At 36.9% G+C, this 21,510-nt stretch overlaps 1 protein-coding gene across 2 annotated transcripts; it reads right to left on the reverse strand.

Annotated features, from left to right (window-relative positions):
* Nucleotides 1-6,527: 6,527 nt before the first annotated feature.
* GIMD1 (GIMAP family P-loop NTPase domain containing 1) lies at nucleotides 6,528-18,274 on the reverse strand. 2 transcript variants are annotated; one of them, XM_045820352.1, is made up of 3 exons: nucleotides 18,170-18,274; nucleotides 16,503-16,897; nucleotides 6,534-7,189 (listed from the first exon to the last, which is right to left on the reverse strand). In XM_045820352.1, the coding sequence occupies exons 2-3, from the start codon at nucleotides 16,893-16,895 to the stop codon at nucleotides 6,929-6,931; spliced, it is 654 nt and encodes a 217-aa protein (XP_045676308.1). In that variant the 5' UTR covers nucleotides 16,896-16,897; nucleotides 18,170-18,274; the 3' UTR covers nucleotides 6,534-6,928. The 2 variants fall into 2 exon arrangements, with proteins under 2 accessions (XP_045676307.1, XP_045676308.1); XM_045820351.1 differs by lacking the exon at nucleotides 18,170-18,274 and having other exon boundaries at nucleotides 6,528-7,189; nucleotides 16,503-16,922.
* Between the last annotated feature and the right edge of the window lie 3,236 nt (nucleotides 18,275-21,510).

Consider the following 21,510-nt stretch of genomic DNA (forward strand, 5'->3'; position numbering starts at 1 on the left):
GGGCCAGTCATTATTTTTTAAGAAAACTTAATTCTGTTTTATTTGTGTTGCTGGAATGATAGAGCTCTTCTGGAATGAGCAACAACAAAAATGGTATTGTTGGTGAACTGGACATAATGCTTCTGGCTTTTGAATGGTAGTCCTTTAAGGATTGTAAAAATAGGAGATAGCGTTGGGTCACAGACTAAACAGTTGGTGCCTGTTGACATCTATTTACATATGTAAACTAAACCAGAGCAAAAACCTGACCTTATCCCAAGATAATTTCGCATCCAGGTTGACCCACTATCACACATGAATTTTGGGAGTATTAACTTTTCTTATATTTAGAAATTCCATGTGTTCTTTTTGAGATGAGTCATTTTCAGGACATAATGATTTTAATATAAAAATTGGAAAATCCTTTCTGCCCTTCTTCTGTTAAGAACGTTGCTCTACAGTTGTAAGAACTTTAAGTGCCCACCAAACAGATACTTTGTTTTTTATTTTAAGAAATAATGTAAATTCCCATTTAGACTATTTACAAAATACTCAAAGTAATTCACAGAAGTTTAGTAGAAAGTATGTCATCAAGATAGAAGGTATAGAGAGGGCCTCATAGAGCAACGTTAATGAGTTTAACCAGGTCCAGGTGTCTGGGCCTTAGCTTTTCAGGTCCAGAAGTCTGCATTTGTAGGTGATAAGAAATTTATGGAGCCAAGTATTATTGGTTTTGAGGCCAGACTACCCAGATTTCATTCTTAGCTATGTGACTGAACTGCCTATGTGACCTTGTGTAATTGTTCAGCCTCTATATACCTTAAGCCCCTCATCTGCCAATGGGTGTGATAATAGCACTTACTTCATAGAGTTGTGGAGATTGTGTGAGTTAGTACCCAACAGTACTTAAAACAATGCCTGGAATATAATAGATGTATATTACATTGACATACGTTTATGATAGGGATGTTCCTTTCCAGAAAACAAGTATTTTTGAATGTATATCCTGAGAAGTTGAATTCTTGTTGAGAAGATTACTTGATGTATATAAATTGAACAGAGGATCTTAAGGAGTATTACATATAGGTTGGGACCCTGTCTTTCAACAGGCCTGATGCTTCCTCTATACCAGGTGTAATATCTCTTCCTCGCTGGAGATGTTCAGTACTGAAACATTCTCTGCATTCCCACTGATACCCATTTGTTAGATATTTAGATGCTGGCCAGCTCTATTCATCGATGTTCTTTCACTGGTTTAATATTATTGATAAAAGTCTAAAATAGTTTTGCAATATTTTTAGACTAGCAAGACAATGTTTTTAACGTGTGTTTTTAACACAAATAGAAGAAGCCCTTTTCAATTTTTTGGTGGGTAAGGAAGCACCTCATTATTGCTTATAATAGGGGCATTAAAGGGGTAAAAGTATACATCCTTAATTTTCCAGGGAAATTTTATGTTGTACTTTTAAAAGTGTAAAAATATCAGCAGTGCACAACATTAACTGTGTACCTTAGCTATTGTGACATAAGTCTTGGTTCTGGGTGCTGTGCAGTAGCATGGAATCTAAAACTTTATTACCATCATACAAAATAAATTGGTGAGGCAAGTTAATGCAACCCAACTATGAATAATGTTGCAAAGTGCTGTTTTGTGGAGAAAGCTTTACCCTTCAAAATTTTAGTTAAAAAATAACTATGCCATTTTCTCAAAAGTTATGGGGATATATTACTGTCTACTTTCATTAATTTTACTGTAGAATTATTAAGATATTTAATGCTTTATAACCAACGAAGTACTTTCACAAGGCTTACCAATTTCTTAACTCTCTAAAGGTAGACCAGGCATGTAACCCCAAAGAATTAACAGAAAAGTTAAATAAATGGCTTGTGCTAAAATAGAACTAGCTTCTGTTAGAAACGTACATCTTCCAATTCTTAGTAATTTCTGTGCTCTTCTGTATTATAATACACTTTGTTCCATGTCAGTTAAATAGCATATGGTTTCTTTTATTTGAATGAGAAGTTAAACTTTTCTTTCATTTAAACTGTAGGGAAAGATAGTGATTTGAAAAGAACCTAAGCTCTAATAATTCATGTAAGGAGACTAGGGTAGCTTCTTCAGTGGAATATTAAGAGACTCTAAGAGAAGCCATGAGATCACTAAACACTCCTTTGGAGTCTTTGCAATGAGAATTAATCTTTTTTTTTTCTTTTTGCTGCTGAAGTTCTCAGAAGAATTACTTGGCAGAACCAGGCTGCTGCTGCCTCTGCTTCTGCTGGCAGCAGTTGTCTTTCTAGAGGCAAATGCCCTGATTCTTCGAATTGTATACTGTTGTTAAGGACACACTGTTCCTGTAATAACAGTTCATCCCAAATGCTGGCCTGTGAGGGAAGTCACTAAGTTCCAGATAGGGAGGTAGAAAGATGGATGGGTGGGTGGGTGGGTGGATGGATGGATGGATGGATGGATATACAGGCAGGCAAAATAGATATTTTAACCAGAAACAACTCTTTAGTTATATCGCATTTGCAGTACCACTTGGATAATAACCCTGAAATTTGCAATAATAATGAAAAGAAGGATGGTTGCTGGTGCCTAATATGCCTCTATACAAAACTGGATCTTCATGTACCAACTTGTTGGAATGGAAAATAGTGACTTACCCATTCTTTCTTATTGGACTTTTTACAATTATGGTTTTTCCTTTACATAGGTCTTAGTAGAGATAATTCATAGGAGTATAATTACAAAAAAAATTGCAAGAAAGAACCTAAATTAAACAATGAAATAATTGTCGATTTGAAAGTGAGCCATGTGGAATTTCAGAGTGTAAATTAATAACTGTATGTTGTATTATTTCACCCTTATGTATGCCCTTGTGGGGTTTTTTTCCTTCTCTCTTACTCTCACTCCCATCCTAACACACACTATTCCCAATTCTCTGGGTTTTGAGTAAAATATGAGTGTTTTCTGTCTTCATCATCATCGTTTCTTATCTGGCAGGCTGTTATGCTCAGGAACAGCAGCAAAAACAAGCCCAGGGCTCGCTCAGTAATTGAAAGAAAAAAGTAGTCCTTTCTAATGAAGGGGTTAGCTATTCTTGCCTTTCCCATTGTTACATAATGAATGCCTACAGAATTGTTCAAATAGCTATTATTAATGTCTGCTTATTTCTACTGTGGCATTTATGTGACAATCCTTCATGTCAAGACTGCTCTGACAAAGTTTTACATTTGTTTTTGTAAATTGCTTCATTAGAATATCATATATCCCAGTAGAGAAATGGCTCACAATATATGTAGCCCCTTAACTTTTCAGTCCTAAAATTACATATTTGGCTGATACTTGTTAACTTAAAACCTACTCAACTTTTCACACCTGGGGAATTTGGAAAGCATGGTGCATGACTCATCCAGATCAACACAACGGTTTGATTTCTCTTTGAAAAAGATTAATGAAAAATGCAAACTAAAAGTCACTTTTAATAAGTTTAGCAAAAGAGAATGATTTTTTAGAAATAACTTTTTCATAGCCTTCCATTTTCATATGAAAGGATAACATTTTTCTCTTAAAATTGCATGTGCATTGAAAACAAGAATTTCAAATGTTCATGAAAAGAGACTTATTTTTTAAGCTTGAGAATCTTGGAAATAGCAATGCCACTATTAACATTAAATAACAACCTTTTAAAAAGAATTTTGATATGCCTGAAAATCAATAGAATAAGCAAATTTGTTATTAAAATAAGGCAGTATATAGATAAATGTATCAAAAAAAATCTGAGATTGTTAATTGAGGTAGTACATCTAGAAGAATAGACCTGGTATTAGGAATGAATTAATACCCCAAGATGATACATACTTAATGAGACTAACCATAGCTGCACAAAAACATTGTGTATTATCTTCCAGTTCTCTAAGTAAAATATTCAAAACACTTTTTTAAAAGGTTTTATGTCTTTATTTTTAGGGAGAGGAAGGGAGAGAGAGAGATAAACAACAGTTTGTGGTTGCCTCTTGACTGCCCCCTACTGGGGACCTGGCCTGCAACCCAGGCATGTGCCCTGACTGGAAATCAAACCATGACCCTTTGGTTCACAGTCTGGTGCTCAATCCACTGAGCCACACCAGCTAGAGAAAACACTTCTAAATATACATTTGCTTTCATTTTTTAAAATTTATTAGGATGACATTGGTTAATAAGAATATATGTTTCAAGTATACATTTCTGTGATACACAGTTTGTATATTGCATTGTGTGCCTACTGCCCAAAGTCAAATATAAAATTTAGTAGAGAATTTTGTGTTCCAGGTAAGAACAGATAGGATATCTGGAGGGACATGAGGAAAGATTGCAAATTATAGACTCTCATGTCATGATACTGCAGGTGAACTTTTGGGGACATTTATTTTACCTAGATCTAATTCTGGTCTCATGGGTCTTCAGTTGCAAGTTGTAATTATCTCCAGTAATGGTGAGGTTATCCAATGGATACACGGTCGTCCTGAGAAAGCTGTTCAACCCAGCTTCATGTGGAACACAGCACAGATACACACTTCAATGCATCACCATTCTTATGATTCAACTATTCCATTACCAACCAGCAAATCACTTCCCCACATCCACTATGCTGATTATTATGAGGAGCTAGGGTTGCTATTGCAGAATGGTGTATCAAAGAGCATATCTCAAATTTAATTGCCTTTTGGATACTATACTAGAACTCTACCATGCTAGAATTCAGAGTATGTTGGGAAAATACAGTAACAAAAATGATGGTGGGGAGATAAAGAGAAAACAAGGATGAGGACTAGACTTTCCAGTATTTGTATATTAACTTAATAGAGATAATGACAACCTACCAGGTATGGTCAAGGTAAATGGTAAAAGAAGACTTTTAAAACAGAAGGGACAAGATTGGCAAGAAGGGCAAGTCTTAAATTATTTAATTAATTATCTTAGCAAAATCTGGTAATACGGGGAAAGGAAAAGTGTTCCAAAGACCTCTTTCCTAAGGAGGATGGGAAGGAGAAAAGGATAGGGAGGAGATGAGAGTATTCTAGGGTCTTATTTTATAGTTCAGGGGATGATGCAGTGGGGAATGAACGGTCTTGGTTAAGGAAATAGTTGCTACCTTGTTATCAAAGAGTAGAGAAATATGCACTTGATTCTGAATTCAGGAGAAAGGGAATGATCCTTGATGGACATGAATTAGAACTTTCAAATTATGATGAAGAAAAAAGTTAATAGAAACTTTATCATATCAAAACTAAGGAAAAGAAAAAAATGCAAGAAATGCAGTAATGTAAAATAAAGTAAGATGGAGAAATGCCCTGTATGTTTGCATGGAAGGATTTTATACCACAAAAATGTCACATATCATAAAAACACTACAAAAGAAACTTTTGAAATTAGGAAAAAAGATCTGGGAATATATATACAAATGAATGCCTGAAAGTAGCCAGAAAATATTTTGAAAAAAAGAAAAACAAGGGAAACTAGTTCTTTTAGATATTAAGCAATGATATAAAATCATTTAAATTATTATGGTATTGTCAGCACCACAAGTAAAACTGATAATGGAAAGGAATTAAGAATCCAGCATAGATCCAGAAATAAAGGAGATATCTCTCCCTCTCGCTCTCTCTACATATATATATGTGTGTGTGTGTGTGTGTATATATATATACACACACACACACTTTTGTCTACCTTCAGTAGGAACAGGTTGAATTATTTGATAAATAGAGCAAATACAATTGGTTACACTTCTGAAAAGAAATTAAACTAAAATACATAGAAATATATGACTAAGAAATACACTAATTTGGCAAAAATTATTAAAATGAAAGGATAAGTCATAGAATTGAAAAAATGTATCATAAAGCACAGAGGGCTTATTATATACAATATAGAGCTCTTCTAGTTTGCCAGGTGTGAGGTATTTAAGAAAATAGTGTTACATGTTCAAGTTGGTAAGGCAGACCTGATGGTAATTTAGGTCCCTCGAGATACATAGGAACCACAATGGGATTTTACAGTGGGGAGAGAGATTGGGCCCAACTCTCTATACAGTATGGGCAAGAGGGAATTTATAGGCAAGGAGCAGGGTGTGGATCTGTGGATGTACAATTACTAAGAGGAAGCAACAGGGGTCAAGGATAGTCTGGCCAATGGAATCTTTGGAATGGAAGACCTAATGGAATCTTTGCTGAAGCCAGGCCAGGATAATCAGACATCTGAAGAACTTGATCAGAAAAATGAAGATGCAGGATTCTGATTCAACTGATTTAACAGAATTCTTGTTAAAACTATATTTTACGAAGCACAGATGGCCCAAGAGGAGTTTGGGAGCCTGTCTAAAGTTTTGATCAACCAAAGAATCTTTGTGAGAAGTAAGCCAGTAGGAAAATGACAAAAAGGACAAAAATGTGAAGGGCAATTCATAGAAAAGCCAATCTAAATGACCAACGTGCCTATAGAAAAAGATGCTCCAACTCAGCAGTAATCTGGAAAATGAACATGAAGTAAGACATTTATCAAACTGTTGTTAGGGATAGATGTTTTAAGATGAAAACACCAGTTGATGACAGACGATGATAGGGAAAAGATACTCAAATGTTGAAAATGAAGTCTGTTACATTTATGGAGCATGTTCGGCTTCTTGCTTTCAACATTATGTTTGGGCAATTCATTGAAACTGTCACATGCAGTTGTAGTTTGTTCATTCCCATTACCACGTAACATTCCATTGTGTGAAATCCACACTTTGCTTCTCCATGCTACTGTTAATGAATATCTGGGTCATTTCCACAGTGGTTATGTGACTATACACCCTCCCTGGCAGGGTGTTGGGATTCTCATGGTCCACGCCCATTCCCACAAAGGCACTTTTGAAACCAGATTTCTGACATTAAAACCTAATGCTTTTTTCTTTTTATCTAAATTTTATTTAAAGGTAAGAACTTGGTAACAATTTTCTTTTATAAATTCCATGATTCTTTCTAAGACATTTATTCTTTGTTCATTAAGTGAGTTTCCTTTTTTATACTGGAAAATGTATCTGTGCTGAATAGAGTTTAGTAGGGTTAGCAGTGCATCAGAGGCTTCTTGTAAGTATTCATCTTCACTGAAGCCAGCTGCTTCTATTTTTTCTGCATGGGTGAAAAGGATGGCAGTATAATTCTTCCAAGCATGTCCCAGAAGTTCCTGAAAGAGAGAAGATATTAAGTGGCTCTTTCCCTTGGACTATCTTCCTCAAAAAAAGGACAAAGGAGTATTATGGTCCTACATACACAGTCAACAGATCTGCATGGCATTATGGTTCTAAGAGCTGATATGTGTAATGGGAAGTAAAGATGCAGTCAAATAATGCAATCAAATGGAGAGAGGTGTAGGCCTTCTGAAAAACTGCTTTAGTTCTCCATTTTATTTTACTGTTATAACCTATGAATACATATCCTCAAAACTGTGTATCATTAATGCTGCATAAGATATACAGCTGTCCCCTCTTATCTGTGGTTTCACTTTCTGCAGTTTCAGTATCCACAGTTAACCTTAGTCCGAAACGATCCGCCACCATTCACCTCACTTCATGTCATCACGTAGGCACTGTATCACATCACAGCATCACAAGAAAAAGGGCAAGTACAGTACAGTAAGATATTTAGAGAGAGACCACATTCACATTAACTTTTAGACAGTACATTGTTTTAACTGTTCTGTTTTATTCTTAGTTACTGTTGTTAATTTCTTACTAGGCCCAATTTACAAACTAAACTTTATCATAGGTGTGTATGTACAGGAAAAAGCTGTATAGGGTTTGGTACTATGTGTTCCCAAGCATCCACTGGGTGCTGTGGAATGAATGCCCCATCGATAAGGGGGAACTACTACATGTACACTTACAACATTCAGCAATTACTCACATTAGCCTGTCTACCAAAATCTGTTAGAACCATTGAATTCCTATAAGTCAAAGTACCTTGGCCAAGGGAATTGTCATATTTTTTTTTGGTAGGAATGTTGTGTTATTACTGTAGCTAAAAGCATTTTCTAAGGATTTATAATTACATAATCTGGTTACATGTAATGGAAAAGCTAAGATCAAAAACTACATTTGGTGATTTGGAACAACTACAAAATAGTACTGTGATTCTCATCCTCTCACTTCACATGCTTAGAATCCAACAAAGTTTATCGGATGACTTCCTCTAATGTGGCTGAAAAATACTGAAGACGGGCGTTCCATTGTTTAGTGATCTGTGGAAGTTGGTTATGTAATAAATTCTTGTTTGATTGGTGAAAATAAGCTGATAGAAGCACAAGTAACAGCATGTGGCAAATTGTTCATGCAATATGAAAGGCATCTAGAAATAACCATTTAATGTGCTTGAATATTTCCAGTTACATGAAGTCATGACAATATGACAGTAAAATAACATTCCCTTCATTCCAAACACTCCCATTACCAAAATATTTCCAAATCTGCTATCGTTTATAATAGCAAGAAAAACATAAAATGGTAAGGAATACAAACCAAGACCTCTGATAATCAGAAGAGGGCAGTTCAACTGATATTTAGTTCCAGTTATTATGCTAAGCACTTGACATCTTTATCTCTTTTGAAGCTCAACATGATACTTTGTGGGAGATACTATTATTTATCTCTTTTATGATATGGAGAAACTGGTTCATAGAGAATACAAACAGAATGGTATTGTAAACTCTGGTTTTAAAAGATCTTGAAAAAATTGAGAGACAATTTAGAAAACTTTTTAATGTATATAGCAAATATAGGACTAGTATTTATAATATTAAATAATGAAAATAAAGGAAAAAGGGAGGCAGGGAGAGTGAAAGGAAGTAAGGAAAGAAAAAGGGAGAAAGGAAGAATCAGGTCTTGTAAATTTAATAAGAAAATACAGGAATTATGGAACACTATATTTAAGATTAAAAGCATCTTGAGACCATGGTTACCAATGATAACCCATATGGCCTGGCATTTATCAATGATATTTAATTATATATCCTTCGCTAGAACTTGACTCTAAGCTCTTTGAATGCAAGGTTTATGCCTTTATATATAAATCAAAGCCTTTAGCACATTGTAAACTCTCAATATATTTTGGATTAATGTGGAATTTGGACCCCCACCACCATCTTGAAAGGGATTTATTTATTTAGTTAGTTAGTTATATCTACAGCTTCAAAGCTTAATCCTTGGTACATGAATTGTACTTCCTGTAAAGCTTCTCTTTTTTCTGTAGTTCATTTGCATGGATTTGCCTGTAGTCTGCACTCTGTTTTGTATTCAGAGGGACTCTCTCAAGGAATAGGTTCCAAATTGTCTCTCATATCTGTTGAAAATTTGCCTGTTTGCAACACAGACTAATTGTATATGTGCAGTGTAAAATACCCTGCTCGAGAAAATCTAAATTGAAGTTTCAAGGTCAGTACGAGAGAATAATTATTTTAACAGAAAGATTCTAAACTTTACAAAAGGATTTTTCAAAGAGATACTTTAAAAAGATAAATTGTGTGTTTTTGAAAATATAAATTAGCAAAACTTTAACTCACCCAACTTTTAAAGAACATAGGTCTTATGTAAATCTAAGTACACATGTAATGTCTTCGTCTCATTTTGGCCGATCATGACATAACAGAACGAGCACACCTCTTCACAGTTCGTCACATAGTCGGTGTATTACATCACGTCTCTCGTAGGACAGGATTGAGCAGTAAAATAAATCAAAGTTGCTGTTATGGGTTGAACTGTGTCTCGTATGTTGAAGTTCTAACCTCCAGTACCTCAGAATGTGACTTTATTTAGAAATAGAGTTGTTGCAGATGCAACTAGTTGAGATAAGGTCATAGTGTGGGCCTCTAACCCATTATGACTGATGTCCTTATAAACCAGAGAAATTTGGGCAAAGACATGAATACAGGGAGAATGCCGTGTGAACATAAAGATGGTCATCCATAAGGCAAGAAGAGAATCACCGGACAGATCTTTAACGCACAGCCCTTAGAAGGAACTGACCCTGCTAACATCTATTTCAAAATTCAAGCCTCCAAGGCTGAGAGACAATAAATTTCTGTAGTGTAAACTACTCAGCTGGTGGTGCTTACTTTTGACAGCCCTAGCAAATTAGTAAAAGTGGTTGAAAAATTTAATGAAATGCTAAATATAGCAGACCTAGGTTCTAGGAATAAAAAGATTTCTGGGGTCATTTACATGAGAACCACTTTTTCGACTTGCTAAAAATGCATCAGAATATTTAGGGGTGGAACCTGGAAGTTTGAACTGTTAAAAGCATTCTAGGTGATTTATTCCTTCTGCAAATATTCACTGAGGGTCTGCTTCATTCCAGAGGCAAAGTAGAACACAAGACAGATCCATTCTCTGCTTCTCAGTAGTGGGGATTCTTAGAACTGAGGGAGTGGGACAGGGGGAAAATACGATTTACTGTAATTGCAAGTGCTGTGATAGAGGATGTATTGGCACTATAGGGGTAGACATTGAGCCCAGTTTGGGGTGGGGATGGAGAGCGGGGGTAAAGGAAACGGTGAGAAAACTTTCTGGCATGTGATGATGCCTTGAACACAGGGATTAACGAGGGGGTTACTGGGCAGCAAAGACATGCCAAGTAAAGAGCATGATTGAGCCTTATTGGGGATTATATAGTAGTATTGGGATTTTATTTCTACACACCTATCGATCCCTCATGACCCTTGTCTCTGGAAGTTTCTCAGATTTATAGCTGGATCTGGTATTCACCCTGTCTGTTGTAAATGTGTTTATATCGACTGTCATACTATTAAAATGGGAAACACAAGTTAACACATAGCTGCTGCCCTCAGCCCCCTGTTGCTACTACCCCCAGACCCACTTCTCAGCATTGGTTGATGCATGGGCCATTTTGGTCATTAAGTATTTTTAAAACATCACTATATTAAAAATTTGTGCAAAATAAACTTTTAGTAGAGGTGGCCCTTCCTTCAGTTATATATTATTACAGAACTCTTGTTAGTACTTACTGCATTAAATGGTACCACTTTCATAGTAGGTCTTTAGTTCTTGGTTTTCTGTATTGTAACTGTAACATGGTCTATTTGTCTCCAACATATACTTTAAAGCATAATATGATTCAAGAAAAATGCGTTAAAGTACCTGAGGAAAATAGATTGGTAAGCTCAATATCACTTCTGACTCCATGTGTTTAGCCATTTTTACATGCAGATAATTATTTATGAAAAGATACTCGTATCCTGAACTGTGAGAGAAATTGTACTTTTGAATTACTGCCAAGAATAGAAAAGAATGGCTGATTTAGCTTATAATCTTTAGATTGATTTTTGGCTGGAAAAGAGTAGAATATTTGAAAGCAGTGTGTCGCTTGGTATATAGTCATCACGTCAGTGGCCAAACGTGCTCTCTATGGACCCAGAAAAAGAATAATCACAGTTGATTGATACCTCACATAAAAATCCAAGAGCAAGATAAGTTAATGTAAGTGATCTGGTGCTAATAACTTAAACACAGTACTAAGCTAGGTGGAAAATTCACAATCCATCATGAATTCGTTTGGTTTCAGAGTGCTAATGGGTATGAGTCCATCTAGTCCTTTTGGGACAGCTAGTTAGGATATAAACTTTGTTTTCCAGGAATTATATTCATTTTCCCAGGACCTCACCAGCCCTGCCCCATTTGTTTGTGGTTGATGAAATCATAGCATCTGGACTTTTTAGGGGGAAACTTTAAAAAAAGCCAACTATTACATCAACTGAGAAAAAAATTATCATAAAAAAGGAGGACAATAAGGACCATTTTTTATATGTTATGCTATTCCCTGACTCTCATCCCATTTAAAGCCCTGTACTTTCCTTCTCAGAGAGCCAAAGCTGAATGATAAGACCTCCTTAGATCAGATTCAGAGAATTTTCAACTTTAAAGATCATCTGTCCAAGTTGCCTTATTTTCAGATGATGAGATTGAGGCTGCAATGTTAGTGGCTTGGCCGAGGCAACACGGCTGACCGTTGGCAGGCCTGGGCCTGCAGCAGAGGTCCCGGGACCGCCAGGCCCACTCCTTCCCCCTGACCTGGGGTTTCTCACTCTCCTCACTGAGCTAGTGAACTTTCTTCTCATAATTTTCTAAATTAGTAAGGAAGCCCTTATAGTTACAAACCGGGGCCATGGAAGTTTGATTTCACTCTTACTTTGTTTTGAAGCCTAGCATGATAATCCCAAAGAAAATTTATGAATACTATGGCCTAATGTTAGGATCAAATTCCAACAATAAAATCATAATGACCATAGCCAATATATGCCAGTGCCTGAGTTAATTTACTATTGTGTAAATACGGTATTAATCCTGAAGTGAGGCAGTAAACACTATTCTCTGTCCTGATTTATCAATGAAGAGATTGAAGTTTAGAGAAGTTACTTGCCCAAGGTCACAAAGCAAGTAAATAGCTAAGTAGGAACTTGAACACGGGTATAACTTAACTCTAAAACCCATGCTCCTAACCTCTATAATATGTTGCCCATACCTAGTGTTCAGCTGAGTGGTACCCATTGCAACTTGAGTAGTGAGGATAACAATGAAAACAATAATAATAGTAATGTCTGTGAACCTACTGTGAACCTACTCTAAGTCAGGCCCAGTGCAAAGCACATTATAATTGTTAAATATAACCCTCAGAACTCTTTTAACACTGGTAAAATTATCTCCACTTCATAAGTGAGGAACTGAAGCCAAGAAAGTCTTAGTAACATTTATAGTCATATACCCAGAATTATATAGCAAGGCTTATTTTTTAACTAAATTCTATCAAATAACTAAGCTGATGATCTTTGTATTTTCTATCCTTGCATTGGCTTATCTGAGCCTTTTATATACATATCCACCTATAACATCAACAGTCAAGTAGTTCATTCTAAATCAAAAATAAATGTGTAAAGCCTGATTGTTTATAGCAGGGGTATCAAACTCATTTTCATGGGGGGCCACATCAGCCTCACAGTTGCCTTCAAAGGGCTGAAATAATTTTAGGACTGTATAAATGTAACCACTCCTTAACTGTTAGGGAGTTGAAATTACATTCAGCCCTTTGAAGGCAATCGTGAGGCTGACGCAGCCACCAGTGAAAGTGAGTTTGACACCCCTGGTTTACAGTAATAATGCATGATACCATGATAGTGTAAATAATATGGTTGTAGTCAATTTAGGCATTCAGTTCTTAGAGTTTGGCTGCATGCTAGCACTTTCCCTAAGGTGACTTTATTTATCTGCTCTGATCCATTACTTCTGGATTTGTTTAAATATTCAAATGATATTCATATAATATTAAAGTGAACCATTCCCCCTTTTTCCCAATTTTGGAGGGGATGACTCACTGACATATCTCTACCATTTTACTGTAAATTAATAAAGGCCTAATATAAATAAAGAAAAATGGATCATTTAGGGAAATATTTCAGTTGTCACAGCTGAAAACCTATGAAGCATCTGTAAAATATTGGAGCACAAATTGAGATATTCAAAGAGGCAACAGGGAGGTACAGGAAAGAAGAGGTCATTCTCTGGCATGGGTCTCGAACACTCCTTCCATGGCAGGCATCCATGCCCCAGAAAGGGGAGAGAGAAAGGGTGAGGGCAGACGTTCTATTCCCTATTTTGAATCAGCCTGGAAAAAGAAATCCAGGGTGTGTCTGCAACAAGAGGACCTTAACAACTCCTTGCTCCTTCCTAGCAGCTGCTGGTGCTGTTGAATATTCAGACGTTCTGCAGCTGCTCGCAATCTGCGGGTACATCCAGATGGCTGCCACCAGGATACGAGGCACCTTCCGGAAGGAGGTCATAAACAGCCAGCCTGAGCTTAGGCGACCTTCAGTGGGAGATCATGGTGGAAGCCCAAAATAGGACTGCGATGCCTCCCAGGGCTCTAGGTCCCTCAGGATTATGAAGTCTTGGCTGCTGAGTTCTCCTGGGAGAGAACTTATTTATTCTCAAAAAAATTACTATGGATCTGGATTTGGCCCTAGCCCATCTCCTTTCTGCCTTCAACTCCTGAATTGGACACTAACTTATGGAAGGCAGCCTTAAGACGAGGCTGTAGGCCAGATACCATTTAACAAAATCAGACACATGTATGAAACAAATTTAGTTTCATTAAAAAAATTAGGGGATTACAATATTGTCCTATATCCTAAAACTGGAAAAATCTATTTTCAAAATGTATGGTATGTATTTTAAATACCCTTTTTGGCTCAGCATAGGACCAGCATAGAGAAAAATTAGGAGACATATGGAGAGAGTCAGGTTAGTTTTGAGAAATATTTGTTTATGCATTTACTGAATTTATGGAATTACAGCCATCTATAGCTTAAGATAGATGCTTATTTAATAGTAGCTTTAAGTGAACTTTAAAAACTCTTTGAAAACTACACTGATGGAAAGCTTCAGTTTCCCCTCCGCCACTTGATTCCCCACCAGAACTGTTGTTTTACATGCAGGATCGGAGAGTTTGGGAGAGGTTTGTGGGCTTTCTTGGATTCCACATTGTTTCCTAATTGCAATCATCTTCTCTTTTTCTTTGCTTTTGTACAGCATGCCCTTGATTTTTCAGGAGTTGAATGATGAAGATTATTTTTTATACTCTTGTCACCCTAATTTTTTCCACTAGTTTCTTGTGATTACACATGTGGATTTTTTTATTTTTAGACACATGTACAGTTACTGAAAAATACAATATGTGACTGTCATTGAAAACAATCTTATGCCTTTACTAGTTAAAGGGGAAAAGTCTTTCTTTAAAGCAAAGTATATTATCTTCCTAAGTGTAACAGATCCAACATCAGCATGGTCAGAAATGGACCAAGAGTGGCATTTATACAAAATTTTCCTGAATGAAAGATATTGGCTCTCTATTCTTCATGTACTTTACCTATGGAACTTCTAGCAGAGATGAGATCTCTGAGGTTGGTGACTTAACAAGGCCAGAGAGTAAAACTTGTCAAGTCCAGCATTTAAATTTGGGTGGGCCCAGACTAGAGAATCGAGAAATTGAATAGAAAGGAGCAGCTCAATGAGCAGGCTTCAGGAATCATTGGTCATACATGGGCCTTGCTCATATATGTATATATACCATATGCAAGTATTACTGCCTCCTGCTCCGAGCTGTGGCCATACCCAAAACTTCTCCCTGCTTCCCAGCTCCTCTCCTAAACTGGCTGAATAAGCCTCCAACTCAGTGACTTACAACAAATGAACAAACAACAGGATGGGCCACAAGGCAAAGGTGGCATATGTCATTCATGTTCACCCTGAGGTCATTGTGGTCTTCTCAAGGCTGGAACATAGCAGTTTCTGACTGACCCTACAGATTATGAGGCAAACAAAGCATCTGCAATTCCTGATTTTTCCCCATAAATAAAGCATAGAGTGCTCCTGTATATTCATCATGGTATGTCTCAGTGGAGTCTCCTTTCCCCCAGTCAGGCATTACACTACTGAGGCACATAATGCATTGTCTCTTATTTGTTATCAATTTGTTTTTTCCAGACTCTAAGTTTCCTGATGGCAAAACTCATGTAATATTCATCAGTCATTAAGCTGGGTGCGGGTACTCAATTCCGTGTTCAATGACTGAGTGAGTGAACGAACACCCATTTGTCAGTGTACTATGAAATTGTCCCCTTGATGTTACATGGATGCAATTCAGTATTTTAGTTCAGTGGTTCTGAAACTTGACTGTTTTTAAGAAATATATGGAGAGTTTATGCATGTGCATATACATAGGCTCTACTTTTGAGATTCTGTTTCAGAGAACTTGGATGAATCTGCACTTTTAACAAGGAACCAACCCAGTTGGTTCTGATGCAGAGAGATAGTCTGGGGCCACAATTACAAACTCACTCAGGTTTATAGTTCTTAGGGACTCAAGACAGTAAGCCTCTAAAGTTTAATATCTTATTTTTTTTCAATGACCCAGTTGTAAAATGACTGACTAAATTCCTCCAAAGAAAATTGTGAAAGTGACTGGGTGGAAAAATCAAGTAATTTCTACCGAATATCTTGATGTGACCAGCAGTTGTTTTAAATGACTTACTTGAAACTTGCTTTAAATTACTTTAACCAGTTTTTTCCCCAAATTTTATGAGAAAGTTTATTTAGAAAGTCACAGAGGTCAAAAAGATGAGCCAGCTGGTCTGCGTGGGCTCAGAAAACAACTCACAGAGGCAAGAGTGGGCCTTGGAGTTCAGAAAAATGAAGGCAGAGAGAAGGTGCCTAGGGTAAGAAGAGGGGAAAAGGCATGGGTGTGCTCTAGAGAGAGAGAGAGAGAGAGAGCGCTCGCCCTCTTGCCCTGAAAAGAAAAGAGGGCTAGGGAAAGGTGTGGCATGCTCAAGAGAGAGAAAGAAAGTGCCTTTTTAAAAAAGTTTTTATAATTCTTTTCTATTAGGATAATGTCCTCCAGATGATACTAATAGCATTAGTGCAATTGCCTTTTTGCCTTACCTGGATCATCTGGACCGGGGAAGATGCCTCCTGTTCACAGAGAGGCATGTCTGCTCGCTGGACCAGCAGGGCAAGATGGAGACCCTCTTGCCCAAAGTGTTGTTTCAGGGCCTCCTTGACCTCTTGTTTCACGTGATTCTTGCTCAGCTTGCTGTGAGGATACCCTGGAGTGTCCAACACCTGGACCTGCAGGGATATCTCTTGCCCTCCTCGGCGCATGAAACTACGGAGGTGACAACTGCGGCCCAGATGACAATTTTTGGTCACAGAACATGGAGCAAAGGTGCTTTGGAAGTCAGTGCTTCCCAGAAGAATGTTTCCAGCAGAACTTTTCCCACTCTGAGTCAAGCCAAAGAGGGCCAAGTTGATGACCACCTTGTTGGAGTCTGTCATGGCTGGGAATAAACAAAAGCTCAGCATAAACAAGTAGGCTTCTATGCTCACCCCATCTAAAGCTTCTTACCTGGCCTGGAGCACCCCAGTTGTAACCTTTAATTCACTTTCCCCTCATTCATAGTAACTACAGGGTGGAGGAGTAATTCACTAAAGTGGACACACCCCAGTGAGGAGGGAAGATTCAAATAATATTAGTAGTTTGTAATGGGAGAGGAGAGGGAAGTCAAATACAGATAAGAAAGGGAGGAGGGAGCAAGAATTACAGGACAATGAGAGAAGAAAATTATATAAAGATCATGCAAACCATATTAAGTCATCCGTGTGGTAGGTGAGGTGGTTTAGGAATGGGTGCTGAAGTCCCTCAGTTCAAAGCTAGTAGCAGTATTTGAAAACCATTCATTCTTGGAGGAGAAGTAGGAACAGTGGGATAAACAGCCCTTCTTGCCTTTAAACCCCATCCCCCACCTTCCCACCTTCCCACTGCTTGTCTACACCTGCAGCATCTGTGAACTAATCATCTTTCCTGACTTCCCAGATGCTTCTCTCCTATGGAACATGAATAATGTTAAAGAAGCCTTCTGTTTCTATTTAATAACTTTTTATAGCCAGGCAACTTTCTAATAAAAATGAGAACTACTTATAATTTCTGTAATGAAATAATCAATAAATCATTTCCATGGCCCACCATGGTAAAAATTATTGGTTCCTTAATAAGAAAGTCCAACATATTGTGCAGCTCAGTTATGAGGATGGAGAACTTTCCGAGACTCTATTCCATTTGCACCACCCATTAACTGTAATTAATCTCTTGTGCAGAATATAAGCCCCTTGTAGCATTATACAGTCATCTTTCTTTTTCATTAGATCAATAAGGCAATGCTACTGGCCAAATACTAAAAGAACTCACTACTGATTAAGGAATAAAGGCATTTCCTATTGCATATTTATTATTTTTGCTTATAACTTATACTTCTCTTATAGAGTTTCTATATTTTATATATATATAGAAAGTACCTTGGGCCTTTCTTGTCCTCTAATGCCCCTGACTCCGGTCTACTCAGAGCCTAACATGAAGGCATCTCAAACCCCCATACAAAATATACTCATTTCTTGGATCCCTCGTGGTGACCCTAGCTTAATGCTCTCATTCATCTGTGTTGGCTGTAATTTAATCACTCAGAATTTTTTTTTACTCCTGAACCAGATACATGATTTTTAAAAAGAAAAAAATTAATTATGGAATCCCAACCTGGTTGCTGTATGTCACGTACCGTTTCCAATGTTGAAAATGCTTTCCACAAAGACTTCCCTCAAGCTGGTGCAGGTGTTCTTTGGTATGAACTTTAGCCTTTTAACATTATTATTGTACCACTGTGGGGCTGATACTGTGTGTATTCTATTTAGTTAATCGGTTACCAGTATCTTCTCTATAAATGATTAATTGTCTTTCTCTAATCAGCACTGACTTTCATGTCACCTGACAGACCTGTAATCTCAATAGGTACTTCCTGAAACTTCTTTAGCCAGGATTAAATTCTTTGTTTTAGGACATTGCTAATATTAACAATTTATCTACAGCATGAAGTAATGCAATATTGCTAAGTGTTAAAGAGAGACTAAGCATTCAAAAGCAATCATTATATTTTCCATTGTAATTGATGAATACCATATTATCATGTTTTTGAAAATTTCAACAAATAGATATGTAATATATGTGAAATAAATAGATATTTACTTTATAAGAGCAGTAAGTTCATAAATTTAAAAATACTTTAAGAAAACTCTTGACTATTTCCATATAATTGAAATGTATTATTTTATCCAGATTGATGCAATTACTAGAGTAATCACATGAAGTTTTCTTATCAATTAATGATATTCAATGAGTACAATTAACTGTAACTTGAGGCCAAATAAATTTTTATTAAAATAGGGGCTTTATGTTGTTCGTGAAAGCTTAAATTTGTTTTTTCTGCTTCTTAGTATATAACCCATACTTTTTCCAAAATACTTTCCTGTGTGTAAGATGTAAAAACCTTCATATGGTTATACTGTTTCATCTTCTCCTGTACTCCTCAAAAGGTCTGTGAAATGTGTGTTCTGTGTGAAGGAAGCTTGGAGACATCTGGAATGCCTTATGACTTCATGGGCAGAACGTTAGAAAGACTTCTTCCTGTGCAAAAATGACAAGGAAAACACGAGCTGAATGCACTCATCTGACAAGCACATTTGGCTCTCTCGAGTGAAGCAGAAAAAACCTCCCCCAGGTGGCAGTAGCAGCCTGTTTCGTGACAAGTGATTTTGAACCAGAATTTATTTTCATTTTCTTCCTGAAACCATAAACTGACATTCTTCAACTAGGCAATGTGCAGCAACACGTAACACTTGTGTGGAACGGTCTTTTGAATGAAGGCAAAACTGAGCTTTCTTCCCTATGTCCTGTATAGAAAGTGGCACATGGACAAGGTTCTTAGTTTTTGAACCTTCCAGTTTGAAATTATAGTTTAAATCATTTGCTGATTGCAACATTTGACCCTTTAAAAAACAGAGTTCAGGGTTCATATGTGTGGTCAAAATTCCAATGAATCTGCAAAATTTAAAAAGAATTTTCAAGAAGTTTAATGGAGATTTTAGATTTGAGTCCACTTAGGGGTCGTATAGTAAGAGTAATGTATTAGTATTAGATGATATTAAATTGTTTAGGTTAATAATTTTTGAATCAGAGTGAAAACAACAACTTGAAAAACTACCTCACTCTCTTAAGTAACTTGGCTAAATTAAAGTAGCAGGGATCAAACTGTGTAACTTTAACAGCTGACTCCACGATTTCTCTGAGAAAGAGAACTGCCTCTGTTTGAGGACAGTTTGATTAGCCATTTAAGGTGGAAAAGGTATCCTGGGAGCAGGAGCCACATTCACATAAAGTGATAGCCTGACTGTTGGAGATGGGGGAAAGGACAAGAAAAGAATAGAGAAGATCATCAGGGCGTATAGGGGTAGGAGGGAGGGAGGGAAGGGAGGGAAAAGGAGAGAGGAGCCAGAGAAGGAGGGAAGGTGGGAAGAAGAAGAGGAGGAGATCTCTCACTTGTGAAAATGGCTAAGGGAGTATCTTAGAGCAGAGATAGCTAATGCACAATTTGAAGATTTTTGCACTGCTGAGATGTAAAGTCAGCCACATTCAGTTACTTTGTATGAAGATAAATTTTTATTTTTGTTTTGTTTTTGAATATTGTTGTATTTTACTTTGATTTTATGTGGTGGAAATTAATGGAAAGACCCAAGTCCACCCTAGATTAGCACAGGACAGTTATAACAAAAGGTGGAGATTGTGAAATGGTTTCTGAATTGAAATAAGTCAGGAGGGGCAGGAGGTTGAAGCTGGAAGGACACTAGTCCTAAGAATCTGCAAGAATCTTTGGGAGTATGTTCGACTTCATAATATATGAAATGACATATTATGTGACATGAGTAAAAGTTATATTCAGATTTTACATACACACACACATTATATTAGTTTTTTAGGAGCCATAACAAGTATCATAGACTTAGAGGCTTAAACAACAGAAATTAATATTCTCAGAGTTCTGGAGGCTAGAAGTCTGAAGTTAGGTGTAGTCGTTTCTCCTGAGGACTTTCTCCTTGGCTTGTCAATGGCTAACTTCTTCCTATGTCTTCCCATGGTCCTTCCTCTGTGTATCTGTGTCCACATTTCCTTTTTTTATAAGGACACCAGTCATATTCGGTTAGGACCCATCCTAATGGCCTCACTTTGACCTAATTACCTCTTTAAAGGCCCCGTCTCCCAATATAGTCCCATTCTGCGGTCCTAGAGGTTAGAACTTCAACATATAAATTGTAGAGAGATGCACTTCAGCCCATAACACACACATTTTGTGTGTGTCTATACATGATTATATAAATTATATGTCATTATACTCAGTAAAATTCTAATTTGATACTTCATTAAATTGGGTTTTAGTAGAGATAGTGCTTGACACAGTCATTTGGTTTAAGACAAACTCATGATTTTAGACAAATTCCAATTTGCATTGGCTTGAAATGTGAATCACTTCCTAATATGTTATCTTTTCATCTTTTCATAATAAAGAAGAACCTTAGAGTAATAATGGAAATCTTTATTTATGATGTCTAACTTACCTTAACCTTGGCCAACACTGCCCCAAGTCAAGGGGAACACAGATAAACTGGCTGAAGTTGTTGGTGATTGGACTGGCTCCGTCTGAGGTGGTCTTAGAATAAGATATCAGGTCTCACCTTTCAAAAATTTTAGAGAACACTGGCCAGCAGATTAAACTTGGGAGACAGATGGTCCTAATTTGAACACAGTGTAAAAGTTCTCAGAGCAATGAAGAATGCCCATGTCTGAGCAGCAATGTCGATGGGAATGGGAAACCAATTCAAACTTGGTTGTTTCATATTTTACAGACTCTACCTGTCCCAACTGCACATAGGAACACTTATGATGTTTTATGAGGCTCTAGCTGTTTTTTGTTTATTTGCTTTTTTGTTTTCCTTCTGAGTTTTTCTAATTAATTTTTAGAGTTATAAGTGAAATATATATTTCAATGCACTTAGAAAATTCAGAAAAGAA

This window comes from Phyllostomus hastatus, unplaced genomic scaffold (genome assembly GCF_019186645.2).
Source record: "Phyllostomus hastatus isolate PE091 unplaced genomic scaffold, TTU_PhHast_1.1 phas_scaffold_39, whole genome shotgun sequence".
NCBI classification, from domain to species: Eukaryota; Metazoa; Chordata; class Mammalia; order Chiroptera; family Phyllostomidae; genus Phyllostomus; species Phyllostomus hastatus.

Coding starts and splice junctions, on each gene's coding strand:
- GIMD1 (XM_045820351.1), bottom strand. CDS start 16,922: ATGCTGAGCTTTTGTTTATTCCCAGCCATGACAGACTCCAACAAGGTG. Junction 7,190..16,502: donor CCCCGGTCCAGATGATCCAG/GTAAGGCAAAAA, acceptor TCTCTCTTTCAG/GAACTTCTGGGACATGCTTG.